The 17,457-nt window shown below is 40.9% G+C and overlaps 1 protein-coding gene across 1 annotated transcript; it reads left to right on the top strand.

The window, feature by feature from the left end:
- The first annotated feature begins 804 nt into the window (after positions 1-804).
- On the top strand, positions 805-17,121 carry rab11fip4a (RAB11 family interacting protein 4 (class II) a). The gene is made up of 15 exons (XM_070848396.1): positions 805-957; positions 6,096-6,183; positions 6,470-6,558; positions 10,319-10,482; positions 10,729-10,890; positions 12,204-12,338; positions 12,961-12,996; positions 13,254-13,362; positions 14,202-14,305; positions 14,860-15,000; positions 15,431-15,512; positions 15,874-16,011; positions 16,104-16,250; positions 16,717-16,860; positions 16,953-17,121. The coding sequence occupies exons 1-15, from the start codon at positions 805-807 to the stop codon at positions 17,067-17,069; spliced, it is 1,809 nt and encodes a 602-aa protein (XP_070704497.1). The 3' UTR covers positions 17,070-17,121.
- The last annotated feature ends 336 nt before the right edge of the window (positions 17,122-17,457 follow it).

The following is a 17,457-nucleotide window of genomic DNA, read 5'->3' as shown; positions in this document are numbered from 1 at the left end:
ATATAGTAGAATTGTCAAATTTTAAATCAAAGTTATGACTCACTATATCAAAATATACCCTACATGGGATTTGTATTGATTTTACAGTTGGCATTACAAGAAATAAATCATTTTATTAGTTAGAATTTCTACATTAAATGCAGGCAGATGGAACTATCTCTGTATATAAATGTAGGCCTGTGCATGCTGTCTGGCACCACAGTTCAGACTCAAACATGATTTGAATTGTTATGAAGTACAAATTGGGACACAACTGTTATCTAAGCATTTTGACTGTGACAGAAATATCTATTTAAACCATAATCCACTGGTCATATCATTTTATACACCAAGCATTTTTATTGGTGTCATTCCAAGCATTTAATCTATTTTTTTTTGTTTGTTTGTTTGTTTGTTTTTCTTTTGGCAGAAATGGGCTTCCATACTAATTTACACATTGGTGTCTTTAGATGGTTTCCAGTGCAGCTTTAACAAACCAGCTGAATCACTATGGGTCCCGGAAGCCGCTGCTCGGTGTCTCAGTTTATTTTGGTGGAAAGGAGCGGCGGGTGGTGTTCACACACCTGGATTATTAATTAGCAGCTGTCCTGTGACGCAATGCCTCGTGCCACAGTCGTAAATCATCGCCCTTTTCCGGAACTTCTCGAGCCCCTTGAATGAGCGAAGCTGCTTATGTCACAGCAGCAGCAGTAGCAGCAGCGGTCGGTCCGACGGAGCTGGGGATGGGAGCGATGATGGCGACCGTCAAAACGGTTTTTTAACAGGCAGGAAAAATACATCTTCGCCGACGGAGCCTGCTGTACGATGGAAGGACGTGTTTTTCCCGATCAAGACCAGCTCTTGCAGTTTCTGAAGAGGCTCAAGGAGGTTTTCGACGTGTGTGACGAGGATGCTGACGGCTTCATCCGGGTGGAGCACTTGGTGGACCTCGGTCTTCAGTTCGGTCAAGGAGACGAGGTGAGAGGCGGCGGGGAAGGACTGGGGTACTCCAGCCACGTCCTGTACCCTGTTTTTAATTAGTAGGCTAACAAGTGTCGACTGATAGACCTCATGAGCTCCTGACAACAACAGGCGAGCTGTCACAGGTGTGCTGGGGCTTCTAGGGGCTCCTCGCCTAGACATTAGCTAGCAGCACAGATGCTGGACTGGTGTGCTGCTGTCTGACAGCTATGACAGAGAACCTGCCATGTTTGCTGCTACATATCATAATAATAGTTGGTAGTCTCTGTGTTGATGTGTGTTCTCCATGTTATTTAGAGAAACACCAGAAAAGCAAGATGTGGCCTCAACAGATACCCACCAAGCAATAGAAGCAATAGAAGCAATAGAAAATCATGTTTGAATGAATTTGGGACAAATAAAATTGGCTCCATGTCCTGTAGCAGAGATAGTCCTATCTGGCTCCGTCCTTCGCAGTGCTTAAGGTACATTTTTATGCCAACACAGTCACTTACCAAGGCTGTTGGTCTTGTAACAGTGTGTGCCCATTTTATGGTGTTTTATCCTTTGTCCATTACTGAACAAATCACTGTACTGTTTAATTGCAGAGAATAGCATGGTGACTTAAACATCTGTGGTAAATAAGAGGGGTTTTTGGGTTGGCTCATTATTATCTAAGAGCTTCTCTTTGGTGCTAATTTTTTGCACTAATGTTCAACGATCATACAAGGTTAAGCAGCCGGGGCCAGCTCAGGTTCAGTACCATGGAGAACACTGCCAGTCTCAGCTGTAGCATCCACCAGGAATAGCTGCCAGGGTGCTCATTATGGTACTGAACCTTGGGCTGGCACAGGTACCAATGGTCAGCACTATGTCTTCATTCAGCATTTGACTGCTTATTCAATTCAACTCGATAGTCTGTCATATTGCCACATGTTAGGATTTGGATACTTTTTTATCTATTATCATATGTTTTTAAGTTCTTGCTGGCTCGTGTGTTTGGAGCAATGGTTGGAGAGAGTTTCTCTGCCTAGTTTGTCAGTCTGTTCCAGTCCATGGATTGTTTACAGGGTGAAAGTCTCTTTGTAATGGAATGTAGATGCATATGGAGGATTAAATTGTGAATGTTGACTGAAGATGGTTTGGCTATGAAATTTAATCTGCAGAGATGTGGTGAGGATAAGTCATTCATTATAATAAGCAACATAATGCAAAGTTACCTTACTGACATGTGGAGTAGGCACTAATCTTATTAAACTCTGCCTGCCCTGCTGGTGTCTTTACATTAGCTCTGACGGTTGAGGTTTCAGAGGATGCTGTTTTTGCTGTTTGTCAGCCAAATCTAAAACACTGGCTGTTGAATCATCCAAAACGTAAGCACCACCAAGATGTTTTCAAAATGGTTCCTGTTTCCAACTGCATCAACACCAAACATTTAAAAAGCTTTACAGATGGAGCTGAAAATTTTAAAACCAATGGCTGGCTGGAAGAACTGGAAATTAATCTTAGAACATGTAGTAGGCAAACGGTGAGCAATAGTTTATAGCATGCTGTAGTCCATTGACTAAAGCATTTAATCCGCTTAAAGTAATGGTCTTAGATGATGGATAAATGAGCCTTCTTTATATTCATGACAGCCAGTTTCTCAGGTATGTTGTTATACTGTGTTAGAGTAACTCTGTTTGGTCACATCAGGTCATTTACTGTGTAAAATACAACAAAAACAAGGGTATGAAACTGAACCCAGTGTTGAAATGTGAATCCGTAGCAGAGGAGGCAGTTTAAATCCTGGATGAGTATCGCAGACAAATGATATCTAACAGTGAGAGTAGATTTTCCTTTAAGCTGTCATGGCGACTGAGCACCCTGAACACATCACTAAAAATAACTCAGTCGTACTAAGAGGAAGCTTCTACTTCATATTCCTCCTCCCCTCTTGCAGCTCCTCTCATCTCTGTGTTTTTTGTCGCCATGGCGACGGGAGCTTCACAAGGAGTCTATGAGCGGATTGGTCGGCTATTAAGGAATGAAATGATCCACCTAGCTGCCAAAAACAGCCTATGGGATGGTGCTCAGTGCGCCAGTCCTGCATTTACATTAGTTTCACTTGGAAAACAAACATCTGTTAGTTTCTGTAGTCATAAGTTCACAGTAGTGAGCATCAGATTGCTACACTGTAAGTGCTCAGGTTTATCTGCTCTTCTTGTACTGCATGCATGCATGCTCCTATACACACCAGGGATTAATGCAGTACAAATACAGGACAGTATTTTAGTAATAGTAGTTCAGTACTACTTGCTTTTTGTGTACTAAAACATAATGTGTTTTCCTCACAGGCCCAAGTCAAGTCAGTTTAGCCTTAAAATTTGCGTTTTCTTATATTAAACAATTACTTACAGCGTCTTCCAAAGTATGCAACATTATTATAGATTTACAGATATTTGAAACTTGCTTCATATGTCCTCATTTATATATTGCTTATCTTTGAAATTCCCATATTATTGTGTAGTAATACAGTTAAAAGTTGCAGAGAAAATTGTACTGCTGATCGATGGTGTGGTTGTATGTTATTGAGATGCATCAAAATCTGAAGTCCCAGAGTTTTTCGCCAAATATCACTGCATTGAGATCTTGTGGGAAAACCAAAAACAGTTAAATCTCTAGCCATAGCCACCACTTATTAGCCATCACTGTTATTTCCTCATCCAACCTCATCTGAATGATCTAAAACACAGGCTGTAATACCAATGTAAAATGTTATTTATTCAAAAAATTGTAATTCTGTTGTTCCAGCTTCACCAGCCTGAGTACTTGCTGCTTTCCTATGTTTTACACCATTGTAAACTTAATACCTTTAGGCTTTTTACTGTGGACAAGACATTTTAGGTGCTGCTGTTGGTTGAAATTTGCAACAATCACAGATAAAAATGCAAACAGCGATCTCTGTGTAAGAGCTTTAGATTCAGATTAACATTGTAACAGGAGCTGAGTTGACACTGGTTTCTGCCTGTGTGGCATTAAACAGTCTGTAAGTGTTTGATTTTAAATGGAACCCAGAGCAGTATTAGGTTTAGGCACATCATATTGACATTTATATTTAAGCCTGTGTGATGATGTGACACTAAGCTCTGGGATATATGAGTGCATGGGTGAGATAGCATTTGTCAGACAGCATGTGGCTCTGTAGATGCTGATGTAGGTCCACATTATACACTCTGCTCTCAATAGGTCATGTTGATCCATTTATCGAGAACGTCTCTCCCACCAAAGCTAATAACACGATCAAAGACTGTGTCTGATGGTATTCAACACTTGCTCTGACTGTCAGAGACGGTGTGACTGATGCGATGTGTGACTGTAGAGTTACCTCAACCAAAGGAAATGTTGCATCAACTGTGTGAAGAGTGGTCGGTGAAGGGCAGAAATAAGCTGCTGTGAGGGGAGGATGGCATTGTCAGCAGTGCTCAGTACACTGTGGGCAAATTACTTAATGACACAACTGAGTATGAACAACTAAAACAAATGAGTGAGTTATTGTCATCAACACAAGAAACTCATTCATTCAGTTATTCAAAATGTTTTTCAGGCGTTTATATCACCAAGTTAGTAGATGTTTACTGTTGGTTTGAAGAAGCAGCTGTAGATTTATTAAACAGATTAAACCACTTAATTTTGATTCAGAAAAAAGTGCTGCAGTAAACAAAGCCCAAATTCACAGAAGGTATTTGGACCACCCGACTTAGATAAGCTATGTCAAAAACCATATTCAATTTTTCAGCTCACAGTAATCAAATTATGGTGTATATGTTAAACTCACTGACTGATTCTTATCTCCTTCTTCATCTTTTTTCACATTTCAGTGCTTCCTTCTCCTATCTTTATCTCCATCTGTGATGCTCCTTCCCTTCTTTCACTCTTTAAAACCTTTTCTGAAATTAAATCCCCTGATGCATGGATGCTTTATAAGGCAACACTAAAGGGAGTCTTTGACCTTCATCACATCTTTATATATCCTGTTGAAGGGAATTTCTGCCGTCCCTCCTCATTTGCTCTGTAAGTGAGAACTCACAGCTCAAGAGAAAATCTCTCTGGAGAGCTTTTCTGCGATGCCATTTATGTCGGGTGAGAGAACCTATTATCAGTAAAAATATATATGTAGTCATTTGGATGTAAGTGTGCTGAGTGTGACCAGAGTACAGAAGCAAAACCAAAAAGAAAAGCGACTTGCATATGTCTCTAATGACCTCTGGCTGTGATGATTTGCACTCAGCTACAAAAGAAACTGGAATCCTAATATATTTTATTCTATATATTATATTATATTATATTCTTATATAGAGACATTTTTAACATCCTACTGTTCAGCTGTTTGCTGAAAAGTGCTTGGTTTCCATTATCCTAGTAGACTATATAGTTTTATAGTGAGTCAGGTTTTTAGGGTGATTCATTGTATGTTATTTAAACATATGACTGAATGAAACAATATACACATACTACAACACTACAAGGTATTGGTGAACCCTGTGAGCTGTAAAATGAAAAGTTATGTATAGATGCTCAGTCAGTCCTTATTGTCCCACAGGAGAAATCTGGCTTTCAGTAGTGCATTAGGGTGCACAGGTCCTGTACAGTGGGTGCACCACTGTGCACAGAGCCTGTATAGGTGGTGACTAGTTGCCTTCATCACAACTTGCCACAGCCTTGGTCTGTATGATGTAATGGCCGTAGACTTAATTCATCTGAGCAGACCAAGGATTCAGAGCCATCGGACAGTGGGTTCATGCTGATGTATCCCTGACACATTAATTGACTCCACAGCTGATACTACAGGGGCTCTTCTGACATGTGGAGCTCACATCACAAAGAGCATAACTGTGCCCTTTAGCACTGCGGTGCCAACATGCTGATGTTTAGCAGGTATAATGTTTACTGTATTTACCATCTTAGTTTAGCGCGTTAACATGCTATTTGCTAAGTTGCAAGTACTGCTGAGGCTGATGGGAATGTCTGTAGTTTTACAGATATTTAGTCATGAATTAGAGCATGGGGCAAATGAAAATCTTGACCTAATGATGCCACTAGACGATCATCTGGGGAAGGTGCTGCATTGTGCACATTATATTCTAAACATCTCTGCCAAATGATGTCTTTTGCAGGTGAAGAAGTTGACCAGGTACCTGGATCCTAATGCTCATGGCAAGATCAACTTCAAAGACTTTTGTCATGGAGTTTTTGCCATCAAAGGTAAGAAACATGCAATCCAAAGAGGAATAACAGAGGTTTAGACAGATACTGCATTTTATCTGCTCTTCCCAATGAGAATTTGTGGTAAGTTTTAGCGATGGTGGTAGGAGGATTTTGTTTTGTTGGGCAGAGCCAGACGAGCTGTGTCCCCATTTCCAGTCTTTATGCTAAGCTAAGTGGCTCCTGGCTACAGCTTCATAATTCCATTGTAGACATGAGATCGATATCAGTCTTCTCATCTAAATCTCCTTTCTGTCCTCATTTGCTCCTTCTTTCCTTCTTGCAGGCTGTGAGGAGATACTGAAGATGGCGGTGGGTCCTCGCAGTGTTCCCTCCAACCAGCCGTCTGTCACTGACAACGGTTACATTTACCAGGTACAATGTTTTGCACTCTGACGGTGATACTTACTTGAATGTGGATATATACGCGAGACAACCTTGGCGTCCACCTTGAGGAGTTATTACTCATGCCTTTTCATCGTTGTCCATTAATTTAAAATGTGAATAAATGTTGTATTTGAGCTTGCAATTATCAGACAATTTGCGTTGTTGGTTTCATGGTTTCCACCCGGTCACACTTACACTTCAGTCAAGCACACAGTAACCCCCAGAGCCTCCACTTGTCCTTGAACACACTACACCCCTACACTCCACTCCTCTGAAGCAGTTACCTTGTTCACTTCATTCATTTTTTTAGTGTCTTTAGTGTTTTAGCTCACCAGCGTTTTAAAGCAGGCTAAGTAAGGCTGTCCAGACGTACCTATCTGGAGCAGAGTTACATTTTTGAATTACCGCAAATATTTTTATTTTGTTATTGTTTATTTAATTCTTTGCGCAATTTTTCCGGGGGAGAAAGTGAGTTACATAGAAATGCCTGTCCAATTATGGGAGTTAAAAGGTTGACTTACTATCTCGTTTTTTGCTTCTCATTTCAAAACCTTGCCTTACTTTTAGTCAGTGGTGGGTCATCAGGGCCAGCAAGGTCTTCTCTGCTGGCCTAAACTCAGAATCACTGATTTACGTTTTAATATTTTCCCATTAATCATTTTAGATTATTCCTAATAGTCTATGCTCTTCATTTCATATTAATCTCTGGGCTGGGGTGTTTCTAGCAGTGTATGTTTATGTTAGAGCTTTTATCCAATCATATTTCAGCCATCATGTGTTGCCAGGGTCAAAGAAATCTGCCCTGAGGCCTTCAGAATCAAAAGTGCAGGCGTCCATAGCATAAAATACATCGCAAAGAGACTGTTGCTTTAACCAATCAGGTTTCGAGTTGGTGACCCCAGGGCCTTCTAGCAGGCGTACGATGACTTTAGTATTTTCACGTCCTCTGATTGGCTGGTCAGAGAGCGTAGCCAAAGCTAGTGATTCTTATCTGTAGCGACCTGCACAAGCTAAAACTTTATCATAATCGTAAGTATTAATAGCAGTTTTTTTAACCCACAATGGCTGATGGAGGAGAAGATGTTCATTTGGTCGCAGATCTACTTAGAAATCCATTTTCAAGGTGGACTTTCCAAGAAAAGCTGGACATTTTGAGGAAATGTTGGCCCACCCCGAAGCTAGCAAGCCTGTCCCAGCCGGGAAAAGGGTTCGTCCGCCACTTTCAGGTCAGCAACTACGAGCGGTACCCTCGGCTTACAGGCTCCGAGGAGCAAATTGTGTTGCTGAGAATGCCTGGTATTGGCAACTGAACGACTCTGTGTTTGGAGCCGAGTCGGTGGTTAGAGTGTTTGGTGACTTGTTGAATTCTTTTAATTGGGTTTCTTGCTTTAGTGATGGTATTCATTCTCGTAACATGAGATACATGTCTGCAATGCAACGTCCTGTTATACTGCCTTTCTGTATAATATTGATGGTTTCTATAGCCGTGACGTCATAATGACGGTATTAAGAGGTAGTTTGATTCAGGTAGGACGCCACTGAAGGCCCAGGTGTAAAATGAACGGCCCGCCACTGCTTTTAGTATTTATTTATTTTTGTCATTTCTAATATTACATCTTTTCTTTCTTTTCCTGTCAAAACTGTCTATGCAGCTCTGACTTTGCAACATTTTCAGACTTCAGCATACATAAATAGCATAAATATAAATAAAAAAATGCAATATATCATCAGTCGCCATATGTTGCAGTTATATCCCTGCTAGAGATCAGCCCAACTGTACTGTTGCTTAGCAACGAAAGAGAGAGAGAGAGAGAGGGAGAGAGGGAGGGGGAGGGGGAGAGGGAGGTGTGGCTATGTCCCAGTTACAGCATCAGTGTGTTTTTAAATGTGAATGACTGAGCTGCAGTGGTACACCTGTGTGAGGGATCCTTGTGTTCAAGCTTTAGGATAAGGATACATATTCTGCTCCTACCTTCACAATAAAGGATACCATATTTTTATTTTTGATGATACACAATGTTGTGACTGGTGGCTTTGGACCAGAGAGGAGACACGTGGCATGCACTCTTGATTGGTATGTTGTGTGAGTTCGTGTCAGATTGAGAGGACTTTTTTAGTATTTAGTACGACCATTTAGTAAATGTATACACTGCAGAGTAAATCAAGATCAAGTGCTTGATTTAATGTGTTGTTGGTGTGTGGATCCACTTTTGATTAGTTGTTTTGAACCAGTGTAATAGTAAGCATGTGATAGTGTGTTTTACCTCTGGTTTCTCAATAGCATAGTCCTGGAAGTAAAACATGTCTTTTCTGTGATTAAACTCTGAAAGTCATGGTCAACCTACACAGGTGTTTTCACTCAGTTTGGATAATTAGACCTCTTTCAGGACATTGTGTGTGTGTGTGTGTGTGTGTGTGTGTGTGTGTGTGTGTACAGACTGGGCTTGATTGACATCTTTCTGGTTCTGCTCTTAATTATGTTGCCCCAGCTGGGGTGGGACAACATCTACCTTTGTAGTTCTTATTGGCACATTCAGCTTGGTGTTGGTCTTTGATTCATGCAGGTGTTTTGAGTTATTCTGCTGGGGGGGACGTTGGGTGTAGCTATGCCGAGAGTCTTTTGAGGTCACAAACTGTTTTTCCTAGCAAAACTAATTGCACCTGGGCCAGGGAGGCAGACTGAGTACTCAGCATTAGAACTGGATGATGAATGCAAAAGTATGCAAAGTTGGAGAAGTTCCCTAGAGAAAGATATTTAAGTTACCCACATATAGATATTCAGTTAATGATCTGCAAGCCGAACTGACGTTCACCAGCTTCTATATAGTTAGTACTGACTGATTTTGCACATGCCTCTGGTTGTAGGAATGTGACCTGATGCTGTTGGATACCTTTGGTATTTTATTTTAGCAGCTCTCTACTTATACCACCAGTGTTTGATGTTAACACTTAGATGACTTTTTAATATGTTGATTTGTAAACATGGATCACCAAAAAACTACAACTCATTAAGAATTAACAAATAGAAATATGAAAGAAATTCTTTACTTCACTGTCAAAAGAAATACAGAACTTGTTTTCAACTTCTTTAATTTCCTCTGTTTTGTCATAGATCAAAACTCCACTCACACTGCTTCATCTCAGACAAAAACATGTGTATAATTGATGAGTGAAAGCTACACAGCGGTCCCTCAGACACCACACCATGTGTGTGTGTGTCCACACTGACAAAACAAAACCTGAGTTTTTAGTAAAAACATAGAGGAAATTACCTGCTTTGTCATTGCAGATGAAGATGTTTGTGTGTGTGTGTGTGTGTGTGTGTGTGTGTGAGACAGGGTTTACACCTCACCTTGGTATCTCGATGGGGTGGAGCCAGACACACACATGCATAATTAATAACTCACAGATCTGGGGCATGCTACATCCTACTGTGTTTCTGATAAATCAGTCCAGGAGATCTCCAGGTAAAATACCAGAGGTGAACTACAGTATCAGGTATCTGCAAGCTGAATTTAATGGAACACATGTTTAATGCCAGGTCAGATTAGACACAACTGCACAGAAGTTTAAGTGAGGAAAAATATCTAACTATCAGAAACAGAACACGTGGAACCAGTGTAATAGTAATTTTACAAAAAATAAAATGAAAAAACAGTATCTAATGTCATTGCCTGCACCCAAATGTCCTATAAATAGCTATTTTTACTACGTCACGCCAATGTATGTATTTTGTTTGTATCTGTAGAATGGTGACGCCAAGCTGGGACCTCCCATTATCATGTGTACGCGGTCCTACCCAGAATGCAGTGTGTATGGTGAGGGGTGTGGTGCTGACGGGGAGTGTGACATGGACAGCAGCACTGAAAATACCAACAGCTCCGACTCTTTGGACCCAACACGACGAGACCGGTCAGTCCCAGCAATATGTGAGGATTAGTGATTACAAGTGAAAGTAGGGAGCTATATAATGAAAATGTTTGTCTGTATCACTTGTTCCCCAAAAGGAAATGAAAATGACAGATAAGATTAATTAGAAATATCTCTTGATTTGAATGTAGTACTTGTAGTACTTCTGAATACTCAGGGAATTGTTCTTCTCCCTTTTTACTAAAAAGAATAACCACCCTTCCTGTCTTTCCCGCTGTGCAACCCTAGCCACTTAATTGGCTCAGCATCTGCATCTGTCATATCTGGAGAGGAGCAGTTTGAGGACTATGGTGAGGGGGAGGATGTGGATTTTACTCCCAGCAGTCCGTGTCCTGAAGATGACACCCGAACAAATGGCTTCTCAGACCTGGGATCCTCCCTGCCCTCCAGGTAGGTGGCTGGGTTAGAAGCACACACCATGAGTCTCACACTCTCGTATCATGAAGCATATTTGGCAGACATTTTGATTCTACAAAAGAAATGGAAGTCTCATCTTTCTACAAGATGAGACCTTTAAACAAATTGTGGAAGGAAGATATTATAATGTAAAAACACCAAAGGACTTTTTCATTACAGTTCCTACATGCATGCGTGGGAATTTGAAGCTCCAAAGAGCAGGGGCACGTTGTATGTTTAAAAGGCTTTTTTTTTCATGGAAGACCTTGAAAAGTGCAGGTGTAAATAATGAGAATGAGGGGCGAATCCCATTTAGCTGCCTCAGTTTCAGGGCCCTGGTTTTGAGGATGCCATGCCGGCTTGGCAGTGGATCAGCAACACCTGTGAAGTCAAAATGGGTTTGTTTGAGATGACTCATCACCAGCAATTCCCAGACAATGCAGCAGGTTAGAGTTCTGTCCCATATGATCCTGACTTACTCTGACATCATGCAAATGTCGGCATTGATGACCTCACAAGATCAAGGTGGCTGCAGGTGTAGGAGCAAGGCGCCACAGTTGCTTTCCTCTGCCTGCAAAACTTTAAGGCATGATGGGAGATGCCTGGCTCTCCCCTCATCTCAGAGCTGATGTTTTAGATGTTGGTCAGCAACACAACGTTTTACTTAACTTTTCTTTTTTCTTTTTTTTTCATTGGGACACATTTTGATTTTTATTAGTTGGATTCGGCTCTATGAAGGTTTATTCTGTCAACAAATTAACAAAATTCTGCTGTAGAGAATAATGATGGTGTGGTCAGTGGTGCCTTCTAACTGTCTGAGAGGCTTGTAATAAAATATTGAAGTTATATTAGAGAGTTGACATATCATAGTTGTAGTCTACAGTATGAATATTACTGAACTCTTTAAACATCATGAAGTGACACAGCTCAAGGGGATTCTTGAAATGAAATCTGATGAGAAGCCCTGACAGTCTAAATATCTGACAAATCAATAATGAGATACTATTTATATAACTTTATAATGCTACAGACACATCAGTGCCACCAATACATTACATTACCTCTCAGAAAAAATACATTCTAAAAATGTCTGGTGTGAAAATGGGTGCCTATGTCGAATTGTGCCAGTGCCACTGACAAAATGATCTGTGGTGCAACTTATATTGTATTGTCATTCGGCCAATTAAAGAAACAATGAAAGAAAGAATAAAATTCAAAAGTCAATTTTTTTATTTATCTCTCAATATTTTAGCATAGTTGTATATTTGAGTTATACAAATGTTCTGTATCTTGATGTACTCTGTCAGTGCTGGACAGACTCCTCAGAAGATGCGGCAGCTGTATAACAGTGAGCTGCTGGACATCTACTGTTCTCAGTGCTGCAAGAAAGTGAATCTACTCAATGACCTGGAGGCTCGACTTCGAAACCTCAAGGCCAACAGGTACAGCACAGGCACACATCCACACACAAAAAAAGCACAACACACGATGACAAGAGCATAAACATATGGGCTGAGTGGGACCAACCGGTGGTGGGGGGGTAGATGACAAGGGTAGGGTAGAGAAGATGCTTAAGCTGCTGCATCAGCATCACTCCAATATAACAATGCTCAGCTACCCATGAGCCATCCAACCAAATCCCACCCTCTTATTCATTCTTGGCACCAGGCGCTGCACCCACATCAAAAGGTGAGCCTGAGCTGTTGCTATAGCAACTGTATCACAGTCTGGTGGGGTGGCTGGTTGCAAATTTGTGCACATTTTAGCAACAAGAGAAAGAGAGAGAAATGCAGTTCAATGCAGCAACAAAGAACGTAGTTTGCAGGGGAAAAATACATTTGCATATCAAGGAGTGATTGTTGTTTGCATTCAGTTGTTTGATGCTTGAACTTTGGCTAGAGACAGCAGAATTAACAGTACTAGCAGTAAGAATAACATCATAGCAGTTGAAGTTGTAGTAATTGTTGTACCAGCAAGTAGTAGTAGTCGAAGTAGGCATAGTAGTTGGATTATTTAAAATAGATAATGAAAAGCTGTGTTACTGTTTCTGTTTGTGTTTTTCAGCCCTAATAGAAAGATTTCCAGCACAGCATTTGGACGGTGAGTGACCTGACCTCCTACTAATTGCCTTTTTTAAACTAACATACTGCAGTGAACCTGTATTTGCATAGTAAGAGGGAGGCCGCTAATCCCTTAGAACAGATCACAATGATGGGTTCAGCATTTAGTAGATTAATAACTGGAGTCATATAATGGAAGAGCAGCTTCAGAAGCTGGCACATTCTGTATTTGATTATCATCATGTCTCTTCTGTCCATGCTGTCGGTTTCTAATGTGTCCTCTCCCCCCCCCTGCAGTCAGCTGTTCCAAGCCAACCACAGTGTGTTCGGGTCCAGTCAGGGCAGCAGCACAGAGGATCTTTTCACAGACAGCATTGACTCCTGTGACCTTGACATCACAGAGAAAGTACAAACACACACACAAATGCAGGCAATTACTGTACTGTACATATCCATGCATGGATTTTGGTCAATACTGACTTTATTCCATCACAGATTTCCTCCTCTGTATAGTATGTCGGACCAGACTGAGCAGCCCATTGGACTGAAACTTAAGACAGGGTTATGTTGCTGGAGTTGTTTTAGCTTAACTGTGATTTCTAAAATACATGATTATCCTGCTGGACTTTAAGGCACCCTCCTGATAAGTGACATCCCTTAGGTACACTTCAGTATTTTACTCTTTTAGTATTACAGGTACAATTTTTAGTATTTAGTGTTTGTTTACTGCTTTTATTAAGCTTGAATATTTTAGCCATAAAAAAGTAAAAACAAGAACATAACTTTCAAATTTCACATTTTCCCAGAATGATTATTTTAGTAACCACATATTATATAATACATATAAATAAAATTCCTATAGGGTGTGTGCTGTGTTGCTAGCTCTATTTAATAGACAGACAAAAACTGATGACCTTGTCTCCTCAACCTTTGAGGGGAAATGCTGACACAGTGCACAATACATGTTGTAGTGTACTGTACATGTGTACTGTCATGTTTAAGCCTGTGGAATAAAAGCAGGAGACTAGCTGACAGCTCACTGAACCTCTTGACCTTGTGCTGCAATGTGTCGCAGCTACATGACTTCCTGTTAGGAGCTGGCAGTCTATGGACAGGTGTACCTAATACAATATGGGATATTGGGAATGTCTGTGGTAAAAAGTATAGAGAACCTCAGGTACTCATTTCCACCTGAAGCCTCCTACTTGTGGTTGGATGAGTTTAAAGCCTGGTTGTCTTCCTCAGGTCAGTTATCTGGAGAAGAAGGTGACAGAGTTGGAAAGCGACAGTCTGGCCAACGGTGACCTCAAGTCTAAACTCAAACATGAGAACACACAGCTTGTACACAGGTAGAACACATATTCATTCATTTTTTTTATGTGGGCCTAAAATTTGTCATATCTACTCCTAAAAAAAAAAAATAACACGTGATATTCATGTTTTCACATGGGCAATAATACTCATGTGAAATGTTTGAACACATGATGCCCGTATTTGAATTCATCACATGCGAAATGCTGTTTCACATCCACATAACCATTTGTGCCTGTAGGTGAATTTACCATGCAGTGCTTCACATATGATAAAACCTTATGACTTTGATGTCTTACAGTGACAACATACAATGAACCTATATGATGTGAATTATTCAGATGTGAAATGCAGCTCTGCATGAGGCTAATATGAAATTTGTTTGGCATGTGATAAATTCACATGTGCTGTTTTTAGTGAGACTTGAGATGCAGCAGTATGTTTTTATGGTTTGCTCTGTAGGTGTATATAACCTCACTTGGAAATCATACAGAAATGATGCTAGGTTTATTTCCACTGCGTCAAATATTGAATGTTTTGCCTGGATGTATTGTTGTTTTTCTCTCTCACACTGTCTGCGTATGCATCCCAGGGTGCATGAGCTGGAGGAGCAGGTGAAGGATGCAGAGGCGAGGGCAGATCAGAATCTGGAGGATGAGGCCAAGAGGCACAGAGAGGCTTACAGCAAGATGGAGAGGGACAGAAACATGGAGATAGAACTGCTGTGTAACAGGTAAACTGCTCAACAATACACTATAATATTAAACTTCTACCACAATCCAAGCCCTGAAGATGATGGTGCTTTGGCTCTGACTCTGGAAACAAGTGCATCCAATACCTTGTATAGATAAGCCTATACCAGCGTGTCACAACTTACACAACTATTTCTTTTCCCTCAAACCTTAGAATGCTACCTAGATGGAGATTAGTCCCCCTGGTAAAGCTTAAACTATGTTAGGTTACTGTTAGTTAATGTGTTTGTGGTTCAGCAAGTTTACAGGATACAAAAGGATCCAGGACCTTTTTATCTGTTGTTAATTACTTTAAATTAACTGAACTTGTCTTGTCAAAGATATAAAGTTTATGTATATGTTGCAAGTTCTAGTTCCGTGGGATACTTTAGTGAACTGTGTGTCTCTGTGTGTGTGTGCGCTCATACACAGGGTACAGCAATTAGAAGAGGAAAATGGAGAGATGAAGTTAAATGTGTGCAGACTCAAGTCTCAGACTGAGAAACTGGACCAGGTGAGTGTGATTAAATAAAAAGATACTTCAGATTATAACAACTTGGGTCTGAGGCAGAATTGAAACAAAAGCCAGAGGTTAGTCCAATTTATTTTAAAGAGAAAATGAACAGTAATGGTGAAAATACTACAGAAGCTCTCCACTGTAAACCTCCCCTACAATTTAGAGACCTAAATCGCAATAGAATATTATAGAACTTATTGTTGCCATGTCGCTGTGTTCCCAGATCTTTACCACAGTGTTATCATAAGTAGCAGGAATATTGCCCAAAAATAAAACTCAAATTGTAATAAAGCAGAATTATTCTTTTACTCATTGTGGTTGGGAAAGTGACAGTTTTCTCTTTACCTGTCCCCTGCAGGAGAAACAGAGGATGACAGACAAGCTGGAGGACACTAGTCTGAGGCTGAAAGATGAGATGGACCTTTACAGGAAGATAATGGACAAGCTGTGGCACAATCGCCATGAGTTTCAGAAGGAAAAAGAGGCCATGCAAGAGGTGAGGCCCCCTAGATACGCTCTAGAAACAACATAGTGAACAACAGAACAGCACGTGTAGGAGTTCCATGTAATCTCATCTTTTCTCTGCAGCTGATTGATGATCTCCGCCGGGAGCTGGAGTATCTGCAGTGTTTCAAACTGGAGATGGAGCATCCAGGACAGGGCAAGGGGCTGTCTGAGTACAACGCCAGGACCAGAGAGATCGAAATGGAACATGAAGTCAAGAGACTAAAACAGGTTTACACACACGGCACACAATTAAAGGTGTCATTTCTTCCTCAATGAATTTTTGATACCAGAAACAGACCAACGCAGCAACCACTTACTTGTTATTAACTGTGAGTACTTAATGCACAAATCCAGAGCCTGCAGGGAGACACAGAGTCAGAGTCAGAGTCAGTTACTTAATGGTGATGACAGTTGACTTTCACAAGTGCAAGTAGACATAGTTTGTCAAGATAAAGTTTTCTGATTGGTTTCTGTCATGGATGAGAATATTATTGAAAGTGAATGAGTGTATTTTTCAACATCAAACTATTTAAAGATGGCTATGGTCAGCCACAAAACTCTTTGACTCCACTATATTTAGTACCTTTGATACTATACTGCACAGGGGGGCCGGCCTGTGTTGGTCTTACTGTGACTGTAAAGAGTTTGATCCAGAATCCCCTCTGAGAGAAACTATGTCTCTTTGCTTTTTTAGGAGAACCATAAGTTGCGGGATCAGAATGACGACCTGAACGCTCAGATTCTCAGTCTGAGTTTGTACGAGGCCAAGAACCTGTTTTCGTGTCAAACCAAGGCCCAGTGCCTGGCAGCTGAGATTGACAACGCCTCCAGGGATGAGGTTAGTGTGCTGCAGGTGAACGGATGTACTGTAGTGTTGATGTTTGATATGACTGCTCCTCTGATGCATCTCTGGCTCTCTTATTCTCTCAGCTGGTCGACGCTTTGAAGGAGCAGGAGGAAATCAACCTGCGTCTGAGGCAGTACATGGACAAAATCATTCTGGCCATTCTCGACCATAACCCCTCCATTCTGGAGATCAAGAGTTAAACGCCACACACACACTGGCACACCAATGTATTACTACTGTAGTTGTGGAGATCTCCCATTACCTGACTATTAGCTTGTCCCTTAAAGTTATAATCCTCAAGATTTCAGTCCCGATGGATTTGGTGAAACCTGTGGTTACAAGTGCAGTTGCATACTACAGGTGCCAGAATTCTGGGGCAGCAAGCACTCTATGAGTACTGTACACAGATACATGAGCTGCTCTTCTGTTGTGTTTCGGGCAAACAAACAAGCCAACAACTGGCCTTTCCATCATGCCGCGAGCGACTGCCATCTGATTTCATGCTGCCTATGCCACATACAGTTCCACCTCGTAACATTCAAAGCTGATTTGCTGTCAGAAAATGCAGAGAATTCCCATGTCTTTTTT

Source organism: Pempheris klunzingeri, chromosome 17 (genome assembly GCF_042242105.1).
Source record: "Pempheris klunzingeri isolate RE-2024b chromosome 17, fPemKlu1.hap1, whole genome shotgun sequence".
Lineage (NCBI taxonomy): Eukaryota > Metazoa > Chordata > Actinopteri > Acropomatiformes > Pempheridae > Pempheris > Pempheris klunzingeri.
This window is presented reverse-complemented; position numbering and strand designations above follow the sequence as displayed.

What these genes read in the sequence shown, in the direction of transcription:
- rab11fip4a (XM_070848396.1), top strand. Translation starts at nt 805, where the DNA reads ATGGAAGGACGTGTTTTTCCCGATCAAGACCAGCTCTTGCAGTTTCTG. An exon ending in AGTTCGGTCAAGGAGACGAG is followed by an intron (nt 958 to 6,095) that starts GTGAGAGGCGGC and finishes TGTCTTTTGCAG; the next exon opens with GTGAAGAAGTTGACCAGGTA. An exon ending in CGAAACCTCAAGGCCAACAG is followed by an intron (nt 12,339 to 12,960) that starts GTACAGCACAGG and finishes TGTGTTTTTCAG; the next exon opens with CCCTAATAGAAAGATTTCCA.